This window comes from Mirounga leonina, unplaced genomic scaffold, assembly GCF_011800145.1.
Source record: "Mirounga leonina isolate KUSES-001 unplaced genomic scaffold, KU_Mleo_1.0 Mir_104, whole genome shotgun sequence".
Classification (NCBI taxonomy): domain Eukaryota; kingdom Metazoa; phylum Chordata; class Mammalia; order Carnivora; family Phocidae; genus Mirounga; species Mirounga leonina.
In genome coordinates, this window is record NW_023270231.1 from 16,182,084 (window position 1) to 16,204,848 (window position 22,765).

General features: G+C 40.0%; 1 protein-coding gene and 1 long non-coding RNA gene across 5 annotated transcripts in view; one reads left to right on the forward strand and one right to left on the reverse strand.

Annotated features, from left to right (window-relative positions):
* Positions 1–22,765, forward strand: part of LOC118016722 — a 64,025-nt gene that overhangs the window by 32,063 nt on the left and 9,197 nt on the right. For all 4 annotated transcript variants that reach the window (XR_004680894.1, XR_004680892.1, XR_004680895.1 and 1 more), the window contains exon 3: positions 17,767–17,818. This is a non-coding gene — a long non-coding RNA (uncharacterized LOC118016722). The remainder of the gene's footprint in view (positions 1–17,766; positions 17,819–22,765) is intronic.
* Positions 12,623–22,765, reverse strand: part of STK10 (serine/threonine kinase 10) — a 119,379-nt gene continuing 109,236 nt past the window's right edge. The window contains exon 19 of the mRNA XM_035014188.1: positions 12,623–15,105. Within this exon, the coding sequence (XP_034870079.1) occupies positions 14,965–15,105 (141 nt within the window). The 3' untranslated portion in view covers positions 12,623–14,964. The remainder of the gene's footprint in view (positions 15,106–22,765) is intronic.

A 22,765-nucleotide genomic window follows, 5' to 3' on the forward strand; every position in this document is an offset into this window, starting at 1 on the left:
CAAGCCCCGCATCAGACTCCACGCTCAGTGGGGAGCCTGCCTGGGATTCTCTCTCCCTCTGCCCCTCCCCCCACTTGCATGCACACTTGCTTACTTTCTCTAAAATAAATAAATAAATCTAATCTTGCAGTATATCTATTCAATTTTACCCAGCTTTGACCTCACAACATAAAATTTCTTTCCCACAAACCTTCTGCAGCTCCTATATCCATTTAGCCTCTATCCCACTCTTTTTTACTTCTTATTCTGGAACAACCAGTCATGTTATTTTAGACAACAGTACTCTTTCTTCATAATGAAAACACATCCTATATTCTTTGCATACTCTGCACATAAATACACATGATTTTCTTCCCACATTTTTGTATACAAAATTGCTTCCTTTTACTGTTTCTAGTAGGTTTATTTTTACACATTGATTATAAATTTTAACTTGTTTCTAGTAGATTTATATTTACATATTGATTATAAATTTTAACTATTAGTAATCTTTACCTTCCAGTGAAAACTAAGGCACAGGCAATTGTGAAGGTTTTTCATATATTAGCATCCCATAGTACATTAGCAAACTTACAAATACATAGCTATAAAAACTTACAGTTTTTGGAGACATATTTTTTGTAGTATAACTTTTCAATGTGGCAATATTAATAAACCCAAATATCTTTTGTCTCTAAAAATTAAAAAGCCAAAAGTAGAGGCACCTGGGTGGCTAGTCGCTTAAGTGTCTGACTCTTGATTTCAGCTCAGGTCTTGATCTAGGGTTGTGCCTGCATTGGGCTCCACACTGGATATAGAGCCTACTTGAAGTGAAGTGGCCAAAAAGTAGATGAACATGTTTAGCTATCAACGTCTCAGTATATTTTCTTATTTGAGAATGACCTATATATTCAATGAATATTCATTATATAGTTTAACTTAATGTAAACTTTTATTTAAATGTATTTAAATTACTTTTTTAACAATTGTGCTTAGGTTAGACCTGAAACTGCTAACCATCGTTTTAAATTATTTTTCTTCTTGACAAATTTTGCAACATAAATATAGCATGAGTTTATTTGACTGGTAAACCCAGGTAGAAAAGTTGCATGTTTGCATTACATTTATGTTGATAATTCTGAGTACATGCCTGTATTTATTAAGCCAACAAACTTAAACTACTTTCTGTTTAGCATAGATTATCCCATATCATGTGAACTTGGAAAACATTTGGGTTAGGTTATGTATTTCTGAGTTTTAGGAAAACTTAATTTATACAACTGTTTCTTTCACTTTTAGCCAATTAAATAGAACTCTCTTAAAAATATCACATATACATATACATAGATTTACATAAACGTACAGACACACACATAGATCTTATATTTTCACTTTAAAATTTTTGCTATGTTTCGGGTACAATATAGAACTCAAAAGAATAGCTGGATCCAGAAATGTATTTGGCAGAGAGACTAAGTTAAGATTGCCTTGTTAGATGGCCAAAGTTTCTTACTAAAATTTGTGTGCTTTAAGGATTCTTCTGCGGAAGCTATTTTTGGAGTCATTTTGCCTCTTTTTTCTTTTTAAGATTTTATTTATCTACTTATTTATTTGACAGAGGCACAGCGAGAGAGGGAACACAAGCAGGGGGAGTGGGAGAGGGAGAAGCAGGCTTCCTGCGGAGCAGGGAGCTCGCTGTGAGGCTCGATCCCAGGACCCTGGGATCATGACCTGAGCTGAAGGCAGATGCTTAATGACTGAGCCACCCAGGCACACCTCCTTTTGCCTTTCAGAAGCTTCTACATACCAATCAAAGAACGCATTTCATTATCTCTGAGTTTTGATCCTCCCTTTTCAAGGGTACTGTTTAAGATGGATTTATCTAAGTTAAAATTTCCTCCAAAGGGGCCACTACAATTTCAAATTTTTTGAAAGTTCACACTCATTTTCCAAAAGTACCCAAGATCCAGGGTGACTAGGTGGCTCAGTTGGTTAAGCATCTGCCTTGGGCTCAGGTCATGATCCCAGGGTCCTGGGATCAAGACCTGTGGAGGGTTCCCTGCTCAGCAGGGAGTCTGCTTCTCCCCCTCCAGTTGGTGCTCTCTCTTGTGCACACTCCTTCTCTCATGCTCTCCCTCTCTCTCTCTCAAATAAATAAACTCTTTAAAAAAAAATACACAAGATTCTCGTCTATAGTGGCTATACATTATAAAAGGGAGGAGTCTTTATAGGACAGAGAGAGTTTTAGACCAGGTAGAACCCATCTTTGCCTTTAGAGTCCCTAACACAAATCATCTCTGGGGGCCTCAGTAATTCTACCATAGTGTAAAATCAAGAATCATGGGTTTTTCCCTTTACATACAGAAGGGTGGCTTACCGAATGGCTTCAACAAAAACAGAAAGCAAATGTGCACAGTGAAGCTGGAGAGCCCAGAACACAGATAGTGGAGTTCAGATCAAGAGAGATATACCCTCAAACTCCAGAGTCAGTGAGAAATCATTGAGCCCGTTGTGGTGTGTGCGTACAGCACCTGTGTGCTCACCAGACTTGGAGTCACTGGGTAGCTTCTTTGGATCCCACTTCTGACACCACAGAGCCAGAAGTTCAGGGAAAAAAACAGACCTAAAACCAATGAATCCCTGAAGTACTATTAGTAAAAGCATATTGTGTTTACACCAAAAAGACAGTTTGCAAGCCGGAGGCTTTCCAATCAAAGCATGGAAGGAGGCTCAGAGGTATATTGTTATAAAGCAGCTTATGTATTATAGAGGTAATGACTGGTTACAGTATTAGAATTTTCTTAAAAGAAAGGGAATTGGTTAGTGGTTATCTCATATCAGTTTTGGGATCGATTTAAGTTTCATTTATCATTTTCAGAGGCATAAGCAAGAAGTGTCCAATGTCAAGTTAGCCTCACTTTCCTTGCAAAATAAGTTAAGCTTTGCCTGTATGACTAAACTAGTTTTATCTGTCCAGAGAATTTTCAAGTCTGGTCTTTATTTGTGTTTGACTTTAACAATAGTTAGAAAAAATTATTTCTTACGATGAGGACTTTAAAGAGCTACTCCCTTCACAACTTTCAAATATGCAATACAGTATTATTAACTATAGTCTTTGTGCTCTATATTATATCCCCATGACTTATTTATTTTATAATGGGAAGTTTGTATATTTGACCGCCTTCATCCATTTCATCTAACCCCCATCCCCACCACTGGCAACCACCAATCTGTTCTCTGTATCTATGAGCTTTGGGTTGTGTTTTGTTGTTTTCCTTTTGTACTGTTTAGATTCCACATATAAGTGAGATCATACAGCATTTGCCTTTGACTTATTTCACTTAGCATAATGTCCTCAAGGTCTATCTCATTGCAAATAGCAAGATTTTATGTTTTTTATGAATGAATAGTACTTCATTATGTGTATCCATGTACACATACTCACATACCACATATTCTTTATCCATTCATTCATCCACTGATAGACCCTTAGGTTGTTTCCATATCTTGATTATTATAAATAATGCTGTAGTGAGGGGCGCCTGGGTGGCTCAGTCATTAAGCGTCTGCCTTCGGCTCAGGTCATGATCCCAGGGTCCTGGGATCAAGCCCCGCATCGGGCTCCCTGCTCTGCGGGAAGCCTGTTTCTCCCTCTCCCTCTCCCCCTGCTTGTGATCCTGCTCTCACTGTGTCTCTCTCTGTCAAATAAATAAATAAAATCTTTAAAAAATAAATAAATAAATAAATAAATAAATAATGCTGTAGTGGACATGGTGGGGTGTATCTTTTTAAGTTAGTGTTTTCATTTCCTTTGGATAAATACCCATAAGTGGAATTGCTGAATCATATGGTAGTATATATTTTTTAAAGGAACCTCCAGGGCACCTGGGTGGCTCAGTTGGTTAAGCGACTGCCTTCAGCTCAGGTCATGATCCTGGAGTCCCTGGATCGAGTCCCGCATCGGGCTCCCTGCTCGGCGAGGAGCCTGCTTCTCCCTCTAACCCTCCCCCCTCTCATGTACTCTCTCTGTCTCTCTCATTCTCGCTCTCTCAAACAAATAAATAAATCTTTAAAAAAAAAATAAAAAATAAAAAAATAAAGGAACCTCCATACTGTTTTCCACAGTGGGGGCACCAATTTACATTCCCACCAACAGTGTACAAGGGTTCCTTTTTCTCCACATCCTAACCAACAGTTGCTGTTTCTTGTCTTTTGATATAATAGCCATTCTAACAGGTATGAGGTGATATCTCATTGTAATTTTTATTTGCATTTCCCTGATGATTAGTGATGTTCATCATATTTTCATATACCTGTTGGCCATCTGTGTGTCTGGAAAAATGTCTGTTCAGGTCCCCTGCCCTTTTTTTTTTTTTAATATTTTATTTATTTATTTGACAGCGACAGAGGGAACACAAGCAGGGGGAGTGGGAGAGGGAGAAGCAGGCTTCCCGCTGAGCGGAGAGCCTGATGTGGGACTCGATCCCAGGACCCTGGGTTCATGACCTGAGCCGAAGGCAGACGCTTAATGACTGAGCCACCCAGGTGCCTCATCCCTGCCCATTTTTTAATCAGATTGTTTTTTGCTATTGAGTTGTATGAGTTTTTTATATATTTTGGATTTTTAACTCCTTATCATATATGATTTGCAAACATTTTTTTCGTTCAGTAGGGTGCCTTTCATTTTGTTGATAATTTCCTTTGCTGTACAGAAGGTTTGTAGTTTGATGTAATTCCACGAGTTCATTTTTGTTTTTGTTGCCTTTGCTTTTGGTGTCAGGTCCAAAAAATCATCAAGACCAGTGTCAAGGAGTGGACTGCCTATGTTTTCCTCTAAAAGTTTAATGGTTTCAGGTCTTACATTCAAGCCTTCTTATCCATTTTGGGTTAATTTTGTATATAATGTAAGATAGTAGTCTAGTTTCATTCTTTTCCTTGTGACTGTTCAGTTTTTCCAGCATCATTTACTGCAGAGACTGTCCTTTTCCCATTGTTATTCTTGGGTCCTTTGTCATAACTTAATTGACCATCTGTGTGTGGGCTCTCTATTCTGTTCTATTGATCTGTGTGTCTGTTTTTATGCCAACACCATACTGTTTTGATTGTTTTAGCCTTGTAGTATAGTTAGAAATCAGGAACTGTGATGCCTCTGGCTTTTTTCTTTTTTCTCAAGATTGTTGTTGCTATTCAAAGTCTTTTGTGGTCCCATACAAATTTTAAGGTTGTTGGTTATATTCCTGTAAAAAATGATACTGGAATTTTGATAGGGATTATATTAAATCTGTAGATTTCTTTGGGTAGTATGGACATTTTAACAATATTCTTCCAATCCATGAGCATGAAATATCTTTCCATTTATTTGTGTCATCTTCATTTTCTTTCATCAGTGTCTTACAGATTTCAGTGTATGGGTCTTTTACCTCCTTGGTTCAATTTATTCCTAGGTATTTTATTCTTTTTCATACAATTGTAAATGGGATTGTGTTCTTAATTTCTCTTTCAGATAGTTTGTTATTAGTGTGTAGAAACTTTTTTGCATATTAATTTTATCCTGTAACTTTACTGAATTTATTAGTTTTTTTTTTTAAGATTCATTGATTTATTTATTTTTGAGAGAGAGCTGGAGGAGAGGGAGAGTATCTCAAGCAGACTCCCTGCTGAGCATAGAGCCCAATACCAGGCTCAGTCTCACAACCCTAAGATCATGACCTGAGCCAAAATCAAGAGCCAGAGGCTTAACCAACTGAGCCACCCAGGTGCCCCTTGAATTTATTAGTTCTAATAAGATTTTTTTTTTTTTGGTGGCATCTTTAGGGTTTTCTACATATAATATCATGTTATCTGCAAATAGTGATCATTTTATTCTTTCTTACCAATTTGGATGCCTTTTATTATTTTTTTCTTGCCTAATTGCTCTAAGAGTTACAGTACTGTGTTGAAAAAAACTGGCAAGAATGGGCATCCTTCTCTTGTTCCTGATCTTAAAGGCACTGTTAAGTGTGATATTAGCTGTGAGCTTGTCATATTATGATCTTTATATGTTGAGGTATGTTTCCTCTTTTTTGAGAGTTTTTATCATGAAGAGATGTTGAATTTTTCTGTATCTATTCAGATGACCATATGATTTTTATCCTTCATTTTGTTTATGTTGTGTATCTTGATTGATTTATGGGTATTGCACCATCTTTGCATCCCTAGAATATATCCCATTTGATGGTGGCATATGATCCTTTTCATATATTGTTGAATTTGGTTTGCTAATGTTTTGTTGAGGATTTTTGCATCTGTGTTCATTAGCGATATTGGCCTGTAATTTTCTTTTATTGTGGAATCTTCATCTGGTTTTGATATTAGGGTAATATTTGGCCTCACAACATGAGTTTGGAAGTTTTCCCTCCTTTTCTGTTTTTCAGAAGAGTTTGAGAGGATTGGTATTAATTCTTAGGATGGGTAGAATTCACCAGTGAAACCATCTAGTCCTGGACTTTCATTTGTCGGGAGGTTTTTTATTACTGATTCAATCTCCTTACTAGTAATTGATATATTCAGACTTTCTATTTCTTCATGATTCAGTCTTCTAAGGTTGTACGTTTCTAGGAATTTTTCCTTTTAGGTTGTTCATTTTGATGATGTTTGTATTTCTGTGGTATCAGTAATGTCTCCTTTTTCTTTTTTTTATTTTATTTGAACCCTTTCTTTTTTTCTTGATGAGTCTAAGCTTAGTTAATGGTTTGCCATTTTTACCTTTTCAAGCTCTTAGTTTCATTGATCTTTTGTATTGGTTTTTTAGTTTCTCTTTCATTCATTTGTACTCTGATCTTTGTTATATCCTACCTTCTACTAACTTTGGGCTCTTCTTTTTCTAGTTCCTTGAGATGTCATTTATTTGAGATTTTTCTTGTTTCTTGATAGAGGCCTTTATTAGTATGAGTTACCCTCTTAGAACTACTTTTATTGCATCCCATAAATTTGGGGATATTGTATTTTCATTAGTCTCAAGGTATTTTTTTAATTTCTCTTTTAATTTTTTTTCTTTGACCCATTGGTTGTTCAGTAGCATGTGGTATAATATCTACATAGTTGTGAATTTTCCAGTTTTCTTCTTGTATTGATTTTTAGTTCCATACCATTGCAGTTGGAAAAGGTACTTGATATGATTTTAGTCTCCTTAATTTATTGACTTGTTTTGTGGACTAAACTATGATCTATCCTGGAGAACGTTCCATGTGTGCTTGAGAAGAATACATTGTCTGTTCCTTTTGGATGGAATATTATGTATACATCTATTAAATCTATATGGTCTAACATGTTATTTAAGGCTAATGTTTCTTTATTGAGTTTCTCTCTGGATGATCTATCCATTGATGTAAGTGGTACATTAACGTCCCCTACTATTATTAGTTTGCTATTTCTGCCTTTGGTATGTTTTTTGGTTTTGTTTTAATTCTTCTTTTTTTTCTATTTATTTATTTTAGAGAGAGCTGGGGAAGGTCAGAGGGAGAGAGAATCTTAAGCAGGCTCCATGCCCAGCGCAGAGCCCAATGCGGGGCTCAGTCTCACAACCCTGAGATCATGACCTGAGCTGAAATCAAGAGTCAGACACTTAACCAACTGAGCCACCCAGATGCCCCTCCCTTTAGGTATGTTAATATTTCCTTTGTATGTTTTAGTGCTCCTGTGTTGAGTGCATAAATATTTACAAAAGTTATATCTTTTTGTTGAGTTGAGTCCTTTATCATTATGTAATGTCCTTGTCTCTTATTACAATCTTTGTTTTAAAGTGTTTTTTTTTTTAAAGATTTTATTTATTTGAAAGAGAGAGAGTGAGCACAAGCAGGGGGAGGGGCAGAGGGAGCAGCAGACTCCCCGCTGAGCAGAGAACCCAACACGGGGCTTGATCCCAGGACCCCGAGATCATGACCTGAGCCGAAGGCAGATGCTTAACTGACTGAGCAACCCAGATGCCTCTGAAGTGTTTATATATATATATAGCTACCCCAATTTTATTTTGGTTTCCATTTGTATGGAACATCCTTTTTTATCCCTCTACTTTCAGTCTGTGTGTATCCTTACATATGAAGTGAGTTTCTTGTAGGCACCATGTGGATGGGTTTCATTGTTTTTATCCATTCAACTACTCTCTGTCTTTTGATTGGGGAATTTAGTCCTTTTATATTTAAAATAATTATTGATAGGTATGTACCTATTGTCTTTTTGTTCATTGTTTCCTGGTTGTTTTGCAGTTTTTGTCTCTTTCTTTATTCTTCTCTTGCTGTCTTCCTTTGGGCTTAATGACTTTATTTAGTGGTAGGCTCAGGTTCCTTACTTATTATCTTCTGTGTATCTATTATAGGTATTTGCTTTGTGGTTACCATGAGGCTTGCATATAACATATTCATATATTCATAAGAATCTGTTTTAAATTGATAACAACTTAAGTTTGAATGCATTTTAAAGCTGTGTGTTTTTACTCTCCCCAGCCTATGTTTTATGTTTTTGTTGTCACAATTTTACATTTATCTTGTGTATCACTTGACTAATTATTTTAGTTACAGTTATTTTTACTGCTTATTCTTTAACCTTCATACTAGTTTTACAAGTGATTAATCCACTACCTTTACTATATATTTACTTTTCCAGTGAGATCTATTCTTTCATGTTTTCTTGTTACTAATTGGCACCCTTTCTTTTCAGGCTAAAAAGTACATTTAACATTTCTTCTAAGGTTAGGTTAGTTTCTTCTAAGGTTAGTTAAGATGGTGAAGTCCTTTAGTTTGCTCATCTAAAAAACTAGCTCTCCTTCGATTCTAAATAATAAGTAGAGTATTCTTGGTTGGAAGATTTTTTTTGCCTACACTTTGAATGTATCATGCCACTCCCTCTGGTCTGCAATGTTTCTGCTGAAAAATCTGTTGATAGTCTAATGGGGGTTCCTTTGTGCCTAAGAAGTTTTTCTCTTGCTGCTTTTGAGATTCCTCTCCTTGTCTTAAACTTTTGACATTTTAATTATAATATGTCTTGGTGTGGGTCATTTTGAGTTTATCTTCTTTGGAACTCTCTGGCTTCCTGGATCTGTATGTCCATTTCTTTCCCCAGGTTAGGAAAGTGTTCAGCCTTTATTTCTTCAAGAAAAATTTCTGCACCTTTTTCTCTTCTCTTTCTGGGACCTCTCTAATGCAAATGTTAGTCCATTTGATGTTGTCCTATAAATCCCTTAAGCTATGTTAACTGTTTAAAATTCTTTTTTTCTTTTTGCTGCTCTGACTGGGGAGTTCCACTATTCTGTGTTTGAGTTCACTCATCTTTTTTCTGCTTCATCTAGTTTGCTGTTGAGCCCTTGTAGTGTATTTTTCAGTTGAATTATTGTATTCTTCAGCTCTGTGACTTCTTATTTGGTACTTTCTCGTGTTTTCTATCCATTTGTTAAAGTTCTCACTGTGTTCATCCATTCTTCTCCCAAGTTGAGTGAGCATCATTCTTCTCCCAAATTGGGTGAGCATCTTTATGACCATTGCTTTGAACTCTTTATCAAGTAAATTACTTACACATTTCATTAAGGTTTTTTCCTGTTTTATCTTATCCTTTTGTTTAGAATATATTCCTCTGTTTCCTGATTTTGCTTGACTCTGTGTTTGTTTCTGTGTATTAAGCGAAACAGCTACCTCTTCCAGTCTTAAAGGAGTGGCCTTGTTTAAGAGATGAGTGTTATTGTTCAGCCTTATCTAGCTCTTGGTAGGCTCTTGGACCTTTAAGATTCCAAGCAGCCTGTCTTATTTTTAATATAAAGCTCCCATTGTTGGGGTTGTGCCAATTTCTATCTGCCCTAAAGTGGAGGATCTCAGCACCTAAATTCAGGCTGATTGGAAGCCAGACCTTCAGGTAGCAGCTTTTGAGTATGCAAATATATATAGTACTGTGGGACCACAAGCATAAACCCTGCTAGCCACCAGACTAGGTGATCTGGAGGTGTTCCATAGATGACATTAGCAAAAATCAGGGCTCCAGACAAGTGTATATTCTCCTTTCTGGGAGATACTGGAGAGCTGGAGCAAGGCAGAGGGAGAGCACAAAGGTTGTGTCCCCCAGCCTACATTCCCTGAGAGCACCCCTCTAGGCCTCTAGATGTGTGCTAAACCTGGAAGCCTGTGCCTCAGGCAAAAGCTCCAGGACAAACATATACACCTCTTTCACAGAAAGACTAGGGGTGTGTTTCAGTCTACTGTCTGTGCAGTAGTGTTTTGGGGGTAGTAGTCTGCCAAGAACTGATTGTTATAGTCCTGAGGGACGCTGGAACACAACCCTCCCCCAGCCCCCAGATTCAGGCAATCAAGAGGCATCCTGTGGGAAGCAGCCCCCAAAAGTGGGGCACCGGACATGACCAGTGCACTGACTATATGTACAAGCTCCCCTTGCAGAGATCCTGGCATTTTGGCCAGCTCCACATTTGTACCCTCTCTAGGATCAGCAAATGCTCTCAGGGTAAAATAACAGAATCATCTCTTTGGCCTTCTGTACTTGCTTCAATCCTGACTTTTTAAGTCTTCACTATCTTATAGATCTCTTGTGCCTTCAAGTAGACATGATTAATATTTTTGCCCAGCTTTTCTAATTGTCCTCAATTTTAGAGGACTGGTCTGAATTACCTCGTCTGCCATCACTGGAAGTGGAAGTTCTTTCCGTTTTGTTTTTATCTGTCAACACAGTGGTTAATCAGACCTAGTCAACATCTCTGATACCGCAGTGGGTTAATATATATCCAGTCTTCAGCCCCCAGACCGCCGCTACTCCCTTTTCAGACCCTTGCTGGCACAAGGAGCCCAGATAGTATCTCAGTGTTGCAACATGCTGGGGCCTGGGTGTTTAGGGATCAGCTAGAGTCCTATTCCCTGCCCTTATGGAGCCTGCAGTCTGTCCATTCCTTCTTAAAGCCTCCAACCCTTGTAGGCCATTATTCATTTCAACGTCAACAATATCTCTCCCCAGCTGGTCTGTTGAGTTGCTACTGTCATGATTTCAACTGTCCTTCCCCTGAGTAAACTCTTTTCCAGACTTCTTACTGCCCTTGGGTTGGAAAGGATCAGTCTGAGCCCAGGCATGCCGGTCTGGCCCTGTTCTCTCCAGCCTCATGGCTCATAAACCTCATACCGCAGTCCCTGAATGTGTTTTGGCACATAGTAGTTTGTCCTCCTAGACTCAGTGTCACCACCTCTGGGAGCTCTTTCCTGGTTCTCTGAGGCTGCATCAGCCTGAACAGACACTCGCTTCTACGGGTCTGTTTCCTCGGCAGGACAAGTATTTTGAAGGCAATGTCAATGTCTTATTCATTTCAGCATCTCTAGCACATAGTACATAAGAGGTATCAGTTCAAGTGGAATGATCTCATTTCTCAAGTTCCATGTATCCCTTGATGCATTTCTTCTTCACCTGTCTCATGAATCCTTTTTCCTGGGAATTCCAGTCATTTTTCTGTCCCTTAATGGGACGCATGCCAGCCACTGGTCTGTTTGCACCCCCATCTTCCAACACACTGAGTTCACAGACCTATGGGATACCCTGACAGTGGACCACCACCTGCTGGTCAATAGGTTTTTAGGACAGTGACAGCTCAGGGCTGCAGACAGAGTAGGGGTCCTTAATTTTAAGGCATTCCATAAAGAATGTAAAACCCTTCTAAGAATAGTATTTTCAGATCTACAATATAAAGCACATAGATTACAGGTGAAAGTCATAATGAAATATAGGTATCAAAATGTTAGAAAACATATATTGCTTATAGATGTGGTATGTATGTATATATAATGCGATACACACATCTCAATCTTACATAACAGGATCTAGTGATTGGTCTAATAACTACTGTTATTTCAAAGTGATGAACAAAAGTTTTGAGGTGTCTGCACAGCGGTCTTGTGAGATGAAATCTCTGATTTCTACAGGTGACACAGTCCCAGGGACTGCTTATACTACTAGAGTTGGTTGCCTACATCCATACAGACAGGAAGTACTGAATTTCAGTTAGAGGTTAGTCAAACTAAAAACCAAATCTTTTCCCATCCAGGTACAAAGACACTCTAAATTCTACTCTCTGATCCCTTGTTGGTGATAGGGGAGGTCTGTGGACCCCAGGTTAGGAACCCCTGAATGGGGCTTCAGAGGCGTGGTGGAAAAATGCATTTAAATACAGTGACTCTTAGTGTGTAATGGGCAACTGAGATAGGAGAGGAGGTGTGGTGGAAACAGCACCTCTAGGTCTGTTTGAATTTCATAGGCATCATTTAGCAGTATTGTGAAGTTTGGCCCAACCTTCCCCTTGCTGTGTCCATTTCCTCGTCTATAAATAGGAATGACAAGGTTTTCCTCACAGGTTGTTAAAAGGATTTAATAAGCTAACATGTAAAAACTCCTGGGGGTCAAATGTTTGATGTTAATGAGAATGTTAATGTTGTTAAATGTCTGTAGAGTGCGCGCACACGCACACACAAACACACACACACATAACTTCTTACAAAACAGAAACCCACCCCAAAGTCTGACTGGCTGTGTGACTCACAGAGATAGTAAACCCTTTCTCGCCTGGCAGATGTGGGTAAGTCTGCCCTGCTGTTTCCACCCCGATCTAAGAGAACAACCACAAAAGCAAACAGTCTCTCACCCTGTTATTTTATTAGAAGCATATTTACATTCTTGCAGTTCAACTTTGCAGAGAAAATTTTACAAAAGTTTTGTATAAAGTTTTGAAATGACATAAAAATAACTTCTATCCTTTGTAAAGGGAAAATATAAGTTAGTTATATTTACTCTGCCAAAAATGGACTGAAAACGAGAAACAGTTCCATCTGTCCCTTACAGAGGAAACATTAGCACAGGGCATGAGGAATACTGTGTGGGCCTTCTCACTGATGGGTATGCACGCTGGCTCCATCATGAGGCTGGAGGACCCAACCTGCCCCCATCCAGAAAGGACAGGGGAGCTATCAGGCCTTGGGCAGCAAAGAACAGGGAAGGAGCAACTCCTTGAGTAAGATTCAAGGAATCATGTAAATGTCAAGCCAAATAGGGGAATGATCAGAGACTTTCACCTGAACCATGGCATTTCACCTTAAATACTCTCACACCCCAGGCTGCAAAAGGCAATATTATAAACAAAGCCAATATCGGCCCTGCCTGACCATTTGCCAGTGCTGGCCTTGTCTGGTGGAACTCCGTCAATGTTCTGTAATTACACTGCTGCTAGTTCACATTTTCCCAGCACCTGTGCACCAAAAGGAATAGAAGGGGACGATGGTTTCCCTTGTCTCTCACGTGTGAGACGAGAAAACTGTCCCATCTGGGTCAAATACTGAAGCAGACAAGCTGAATGTTCGCTAACTTAAGAGGACCCCTGCTTTCCCACAGCCCCCAGAGCATCTTCACTGTATACATAAGCCTTGGGAACCCCAAGTCCCTTCTTGTTGTGTGGCTGTCCACCCTCCCCAAGATCCAGTTCTAACCAGCGCCACACAAACTTCAAGAGAATTGCTTTAGGACCAAGCATCAAACCTTAAACATTTAGGAGTGAAGGCAAAGTCCTCCCTGGATCTTAGCCACTCCATCACCAGCAAAATGGTACCCAGACTTAATATATCATCCATAGGATTCCTCAAAATCACCTTCAGTTTTGTTTTAGAACAGGTATCTTCCTATAGAAGCCATTCATTTATATTTGTTTCAAGTCAGAAATCAAAGTGAACAAAGTTTTCTTTGTAGATAAACTGAATGCCTGTTTGAGCATGACTTTTACTAGGTTATCTACATCCTGCAGCCTGTGGGAATCAGAATCTGTCGGAGGCCAGCTGAGTAACCCCAAGGCCCGGGATTCCATCTGAGACACAGAAGCTTTGCATCCGCTGTGTTGCTGGGGGCAGGAAGCATTACATTTCATCCTCAACAGAAATCCCAGTGACCGCCAGCCGGTGTCTCCAGTGTAAGGCCGGACTCCTGCTAGGAGAGGCAGAGGGAAGCAGCCTTCCCATATCACCTGCAGACAGGATGGGCAGGTGTGAGACAGCAGCAGCCTAGGCACAGTCTTCTGTGGTGCGGAACTGACCCCTGGACACAGAAGCCTGTGGGGGCCACAGGGAATCGCAGACTGGCAGCTCAGCTGGTACCATTTATGCCAGCACCCAGCACACTTCCCACCAGTGGCTTCACCGGCACACGCTCAGTGGCACTGGCTCACGCAGTGAACGTGTTTCAACCCACCTGGCACAAGAGGCCTAGGGCAGAGGCAAGCCTGGGTAATGCCAGGGGGCCAAGCCCTATGTATGTGTATGCAGATGTGTGCAGGTAAGGCGGGGGCACGAGATGGCATGAAACACCCAAGACCAGCAGAATGAACAGTTCAGGCTCTCCTCCATCCCACTGTTGTAGATACGGCCTTGTCTCAAGAGAAAAGCAAATCGGGGGTTACTGGAAGGATGAGGGCACCCCCTGAGCAGCTGGCTGCAGGGTGGGCTTCACTAGGAACCAAAAGGGCTGTGAAGAGTCATGGTTTTTGTCTGATACTAGAAGGAATGGCTGAAAAGCTGGCAAGAATCACAATATGGACAAACTCATCATAACCAGTGGCAGCACTTTGTGCCCACAGACAGCAAAACCGGTGTTCTGGCAAACAAGAGGGCCTCAAGGCTGCAGAACACCATTCCTCCTGGACCCTGACCCCACTAGCAGCCCAGATCACTGACAACTTGAAGAGATGTGGGGCTCGAACAGGACATACATTAGGATCAGGCCACACATAATAAAACCTCGCCCTCCATAAGTGAGCGAGAATTAAGGAACACTAGGATGGGTCTGTTGGGCACAGCTGGGGTAGCACAAGGCAACGGGCTGGATTCAAGTTATCATGGAAGCAAGAGGGAAGGGGGGGTCCTGAGTTACTTGTTCACAGAGGATGGGTGGGCCTTGGAAGCCCCCCACCCTGCCAGCCACAGCTCCAGCTGGCTGTTAAGAAGTATCCACAGAGCTGTAGGGGAAGAACTTGGTGGCCTTATTTGGGGTGGTAGGGTTCAGGCATTCTGTCTCCTCATTCATTTTGAAGAACATCTCCTGTTCTCGCTTCTTCTGGTTCAGATCTTCTTCCAGAGCCTAGGACAGAGAGAGGGCAGACAGAGCTCAGTCAGATCCCATAGGACAGGTCTCCCTATTATAGGACCCCCACCAAAGTGGCCTTCTCTGGAAGCTCGCCCACCCTCCGGGCCTTCAGTGCATAGTAACTTAGTCTTCCCTCTTTCCTTTCCCAGAGCCTCTTTCCTTTCCTCACCCAGAAGATAGGTACCACCTCTTGCTTCCTTCTGCCACAAGCATACAGGAGTTTGCTGTGGGCCAAGGGCGATAGTTTGGTGAATGCCAACTCACTGTGGGGGGAGGGGGGCAGATGCCAGTCTCCTGGCAGGAAAACAGCCAAATGAATGGAGAAAGACCAAGGTAGAAAATGGACAGATTTAACAGCAGGAGGTGGGGGGTGGGAGTTGGTGGGGGCAGAAACGTCCAAGTACATAGTGTTCCTAATGAGAGCACTGCCCCACAGAGGTCATCCAGGGCATTGTTTTTAAAATAATGTGCCCTCACACCACCCCGAGATTCTGATTCTGAAAATTTGTGGTAGGTGTGGTAGGACAGGGGTTGTGTGTGTAATAAAGACACAAGCAGAGTGTCTAGTTGACCATTACTGCAGGAGCTTCCCTGGGACACATGCAAGTTTATCTAGATAAATGGGATCCTACCAGAAAAATGTCTTGAGGGGTCTCCAATAATAGGCATTCAATTAAAAAGGGAAGCAAAGTGTACTGGAAAGAACATGAGCTTTTGTTTTTTTAATACTTTTTTGTAAGATTTTTATTTATTTATTGAGAGAGAGAGAACATGAGAGAGAGGAGGGTCAGAGAGAGAAGCAGACCCCCTGCTGAGCAGGGAGCCCAATGCGGGACTCGGTCCCGGGACTCCAGGACCATGACCTGAGCCGAAGGCAGTCGCTTAACCAACTGAGCCACCCAGGCGCCCTAGAACATGAGCTTTAAAGTCATACCGAATTCAGCTTTCTTATTACCAGCTGTGTGGCCTTCACATGTCACCTTTCTTCCTGTGTAAAATGGCAATATCACTACCTATCTAGCAGGGCTGTTGTGAGGATTAAACTAAAAACTAATGGGTCATAATTACTGAGTACTTCCTACATGTCAGGTGTTATGCTAAGTGCATTATATCTTATTCAGTCTTCACCCTATGAGACAGATACTATTATTTCCATCTTATAGGTGGAGAAACTGAAGCTCAGAGGGCTTAGATCACTTGCCCCTGGTTACTCAGCTAGCTAGGGGCATAGCCAAGATGGGAACCTACCTCTAACTTCAGAGTTAAAGCTCTGAAACACTGTGGTCCACCATCTGCAAAGCTGGGCACATACCCGGGATGCTCAGGAAATATGGCTTCATTATTAAGCATCTGACCATCAGCCCAATTTCTTTATTTTCACTAAGAAGTAACTATGTTCACAGGATTTGACCAGCCTTCTATTATGTGTCTTTTTTTTTTTTTTAAGATTTATTTGTTTATTTGAGAGAAAGAGACAGAGAATGAGCAGGGGGAGGGGCAGAAGAAGAGGGAGACAAGCAGATTCCCCACTGAGCAGGGAGCCTGATGTGGAGCTTGAGCCCAGGACCCTATGACCAGAACTGAAATCAAGAGTCGGACACTTAACCAACTAAGGCACCCAGGTGCCCCCTATTATGTGTCTCTTTTTAAGACTATTCTTCAGATGCCCTGAAATAGTCTCAACAAATAATTACCAGATCCTCCCTTATGCTCTTATTCCTTTAGTAGTACTAAATTCCAGTGAGTTCTCTATACTTCAAGGAGAGATGGGGAAGGGACACTGGATCACAATACCAATCTTTCCAATCTGTTATAGGATGTCCATCTGAAGGCAGGCAAGGTATTTGAAGTCATGCCTCATCTTGGACTTGACTGATACGAAATTTCTGGTAATTTCACACAGATTCTTGGCTCAAGTTCTCCTTTGCTGGATGTATTATTAAAGTATTTGTGATAAGCAAACATTATATATAAGCAAGATAAAAGTAGTACTGTTTAAGCTTTTGTAACAGAAGTTACAAGATCCAGTGCCTGTGGGAGGTAGCCAAATGAACTGAATAAGTGAAGACAGCTAGGTGTGAGGCAGTGAGGAGTGGTGGGGATTGTGGTGAGGTGAAGAGCACATGCTATGTCTGAAGAAGGTCGTTTCTTCTTAGCCCCAGCTGATGTGTGTCATGTGGTATGACAAACCCAGTGTTGCTAGAGCTCCTGGGTTTTCAAAAGAAACTGAAACTCAGGATTTTTACGTAAAATTTCCTTACACAGACATTCCTTGCAGATAGTGTGGGTTTGGTTCCAGACTACCTCAATAAAGCAAATATCACAGTAAAGTAAGTCGAATGAATTTATTTCCTAGTGCATATAAAAATCATGTTTACCAAAACAAGTTATGTTTATAGCATAGTATAGTCTTAAATGTGCAACAGCATGGTCTAAAAAAAAATGTACATACCATAATTAAAATGTACTTTATTGCTAAAAAATGCTAACCATCATCCGAGTTTTTAGCAATTCATAATGTTTTTGCTGGTGAAGGGTCTTGCCTCAGGCTTGATGGCTGCTGACTGAACAAGGTGGTTGCTGAAGGTTGGGGTGGCTGTGGCAATTTTTTTTTATTGAAGTATAATTGACATACAATGTTTATATTACTTTCAGGTGTACAACATAGTGATTCGACAATGCTGTACATTATGCTTTGTTCGCCATGGTAAGTGTCGTTATTTCTTAATTTTTATTATTGAAGTTCACATACAAGGCAGTTTCTTAAAATAAGATAACAGTGAAGTTTGCCACATCGACTGACTCTTCCTTTCACAAACATTCTCTGTAGCATGTGATGCCATCTGCCAGCATTTTACCCACAGAACTTCTTTCAAAATTAGAGTCAGTCCTCTCAAACCCTGCCTCTGTCTTATCAACTAACCATGCGATATTTCCAAATTTTTTGTCATTTCAATAATCTTCACCGGGAGTAGATTCCATCTCAAGAAACCACTTTCTTTGTTCATCCATAGGAAGCACTTCCTCATCCATTTAAGTTTTGTCCTGAGATTGCAGTATTTCAGCCACACCTTCAGGCTCCACTTCTAGTTCTTGTTGTCTTGCTGTTTCCACCACATCTGCAGTTATTTTCTCCACTGAAGTCCTGAATGCCTCAAAGTCATCCATGACGGTTGGAATCATCTTCTTTCCAAACTCCTGTTCAAGTTGATATCTTGACCTTTTCTCATGAATCGTGAATGTACTTAATGGCATCTAGAATGGTGAATCCTTTCTAGAAGGTTTTTGACTGACTTTGCCTAAATCCATCAGAAGAATTACTGTCTATGGCAGCTATAGCCTCACGAAATGTATTTCTTAAATAATGACACTTGAAAGTCAAAATTACTCTTGACCCATGGGCTGCAGAATGGATATTGTGTTAGCAAGCATGAAAACATTGATCTTTTAAAACAACAACAACAATATCATTAGGGGTGCCTGGATGGCTTAGTCAGTTAAGTGTCCGGACTCTTGGTTTCAGCTCAGGTTATGATCTCAGGGTCGTGAGATCGAGCCCCACGTTGAGCTCTGTGCTGGGCATGGAGCCTGCTTAAGATTCTCTCTCTCTCTCTTTGCACCCTCCACCCCTGCTCACACATGCTCATGCTCTCTCTCTCTCTCAAAAACAAAAAACCACCAATCATGTACATCTCCATCAGAGCTCTTGGGTGACCAGGTGCACTGCCAATGAGCAGTAGGTCTCAACAGTAGGCTTAAAATAGTAAACCACACTGGGAGTGGGTATGCTGTCATCAAGGCTTTGCTGTTCCATTGAGAGAACAAAGGTAGAGTAGATTTAGCATAATTCTTAAGGGCCCTAGGATTTTTGGAATGGTAAATGAGCACTGGCTTCAACTTAAAGTCACCAGTTGCACTAGCCCGTAATGAGAGTCAGCCTGTCCTTTGAAGCTCTGAAGGCAGGCACTGACTTCTCCTCTCCAGCTATAAACTCTTCTTCTAACAGAAGGCTGTTATATTGAAAATCTGTTATTTAGTGTAGCCACTGTCATGAATTATCTCAGCTACATCTTCTGGATACCTTGCTGCAGCTTCTACATCAGCACTAGCTGCTTCACCTTGCACTTTTCTGTTCTGGAGACGGCTCCTTCCATTAAGCCTCATGAACCAAACTCCGCTAACTTCAAACTCTTCTTCTGCAGCTTCCTCACCTCTCAGTCTTCACAGAACTGAAGACAGGCAGGGCCTTACGCTGGATTAGGTCTTGGCTTAAGGGAATTTGTGGCTGGTTTGATCTACAAAAATTTTCTCCATTTCAGCAATAAGGCTGTTTGGCTTTCTTATCATTCATGTATTCACTAGAGTAGCACTTGTAATTTCCTTCAAAACTTTTCCTTTGCGTTCACAACTTGACTATAACTGTTTGGTGCAAGAGGCCAGATTTTGGCCTATCTCAATTTTCAACATTGCCTTCCTCACTAAGCCTAATCATTTCTAGCTTTTGATATAAAGTGAGAGCCGTGCAACTCTTCTTTTCACTTGAGCACTGCGAGGCCACTGTAGGGTTACTAACTGGCATAATTTCGATATTACTGTGTCTCATGGAATGAGGCCTGAGCAGAAAGGGAGAGAGCCAGGGGAATGGCCAGTCAATGGAGCAGTCAGAAGATACACACCAATTGGCCATCTTATTGTTTTTTCCTAAAGTGTATTTTATGATTTATTTTATTGAAGTATAGTTGACACACAATGTTACATTAGTTTCCAGTGTACAACACAGTGATTTGACAAGTCTACATATTATGCTATGCTCACCACAAGTGTAACTACCATCTGTCACCACATAATGCTATTATAATACTCTTGACTATGTTCCCAATGCTGCAACTTTTATCCCTGTGACTTATTCATTCTACAACTGGAAGCTTGTATCTCCCACTCCCCTTCACCCATTTTTGTCCATCCCCTCACCCCTCTCCTCTCTGGCAACCATCAGTTCTCTACACTTAATGGGTTTGTTTCTGCTTTTTGTCTACTCTGTTCTGTTTAGATTCCACATATAAGTGAAACATACCATACTTTTCTTTCTGTGTCTGACTTATTTCACTTAGCATTATACCCTCACGTTGTCTGAAATGGCAAAAATCTCATTTTTCATGGCTAATATTCCAGTGTGTGTGTGTGTGTGTGTGTATCACGTCTTCTTTATGCATTCATCGATTGATGGACACTTGGGTTACTTCCCTATCTTGACTATTGTAAATAATGCTGCAATAAATATAGGGGTGCAAGTATCTTTTCAAATTAATGTTTTTGTTTTGTTTTCTAAATACCCAATAGTGGAATTACTGGAGCATATGCTATTTCTAATTTTTTGAGGAACTTCCATACTGTTTCCCACAGTGGCTGCACCAACTTACATTTCCACCAACAGTGCACAAAAGTTCCTTTTTCTCAGCATCCATGTCAATACTTGTTATTTCTTGTCTTTTTAATATGAGCCATTCTGACAGGTGCAAGGTGATACCTGCTTGTGGTTTTGATTTGCATTTCCCTGATGATTAGTGATGTTGAACATCTTTTCATGTATCTGTTGGTCAAATGTCTGTCTTTGGAAAAATGTCTATTCATGTCCTCTACCCATTGGGAGGTTTTTTGGTGGTTAGTTAAGTTCTTTATGTATTTTGGATATTAACCCCTTATCAGACATCATTTGCAAATATCTTTTCCCATTCAGTAGGTTGCTTTTTCATTTTGTTGGTTTCCTTTGCTATGCAAAAAGGTTTTTAGTTTGGGGTAGTCCCAATAGTTTATTTTTGCTTTTGTTTCCCTTGCCTTAGGAGACATACCTAGAAAAAAATACTACTACAGCCTATGTTAGAAAAATTACTGCCTATGCTGTCTTCTAGGATTTTTGATTTCAGGTCTCACATTTAGGTCTTTAATCCATTTTGAGTTTATTTTTATGTGTAGTATAAGAAAGTGGTTCATTTTCATTCTTTTGTATGGCTGTCCAGTTTTTTTTCCCCATTGTATATTCTTGCCTCCTTTGTCATAGATTAATTGACCATATAAGTGTGGGATTATTTCTGGGCTCTATTATGTTCCACTGATTTGTGTCTATTTTTGTGTCAGTACCATACTGTTTTGGTTATTCCAGCTTTGTAGTTTATGTTGAAATCTGAGATCCTGATACCTCCAGCTTTGTTATTTTTCAAGATTTCCTTCACTATTTGGGGTCTTTTGTGGTTCCATACAAATTTTAGTATTATTCTAGTTCTGTGAAAAATACTGTTGGTATTTTGATAGGACTGCATTGAATCTGTAGATTGCTTTGAGCATATGGACATTTTAACAGTGTTAATTCTTTCAGCCCATAAGCATGGAATATCTTTCCATTTGTTTTTGTCATCTTCAATTTCTTTCTTTTTTTTTTTTTTAAGATTTTATTTATTTGACAGAGAGAGACACAGTGAGAGCAGGAACACAAGCAGGGGGAGCGGGAGAGGGAGAAGCAGGCTTCCTGCAGAGCAGGGAGCCCGATGCAGGGCTCAATCCCAGGACCCTGGGATCATGACCTGAGCCGAAGGCAGATGCTTAATGACTGAGCCACCCAGGTGCCCCATCTTCAGTTTCTTTCATCAATGTCTTATAGTTTGGTTGACTCCTAGGTATTTTATTCTTTTTGGTGCAGTTATAAATGGGATTGCTTTCTTAATTTATCTTTATTGCTACTGTGTTATTAGTATATAGAAATACCACCAATTTCTGTGTATTAATTTTATGTCCTGCAGCTTTACTGAATTTAGTACTTCTAATATAGTTTTTTTTTTTTGGTGGCGTCTTTAGGGTTTTCTATGTATAGTATTACATCATCTGCAAATAGTAACAGTTAAAAGGCATCCAAATTGGTAAGGAAGTATTTAATCTTTTTTTTTAGCCCATTGCTGTGGCTAGGATTCTCACTACTATGCTGAATAAAAGTTGTGAGAGTGGGCACACTCTCCTTGTCTTATTCCTGATCTTAGAGGAAAAGTTCTCAGTATTTTACCATTGAGTTATGTTTGCTGTGGGTTTTTCACATATGACCTTTATTATGTTGTATGTTCCCTCTAAACCCACTCTATTGAGAGTGTTTATCACCAACAGATGCTGGATTTTGTTAAAGCTTTTTCTGCATCTACTGAGATGGTATGACTTTTATCCTTCATTTTGTTGGTATATATCATATTGACTGATCTTGCATCCCCAGAAAAAAATCCTACTTGATGATGGTAAATGATCCTTGTTGAATGTGGTTTGCGAATACTTTGTTCAGAATTTTGGCACTTTGTTCATCAGGGATATGGCCTGTGGTTTTCTCTTTTTTAGTGTCTTTGGTTTTAGTATCAGGATTAATTCTGGCCTCCTAGAGTGTACTTGGAAGCTTTCTTTGCTCTTCTATTTTTTGGAATAGATTGAGGAAAATAATCTCCTCTTTAAATGTTTGGTAGAATTCACTGTGAATCCATCTGGCCCTAGGCTTTTTTGTTGTTGCTGGTAGTTTTTTGATTACCAATTTCATTTCATTCCTAATAATTGTTTTCTATTTCTTCCTTAATAATTGTTTTCTATTTCTTCCTGATTCAGTTTTAGAAGATTGTTTCTAGGAATT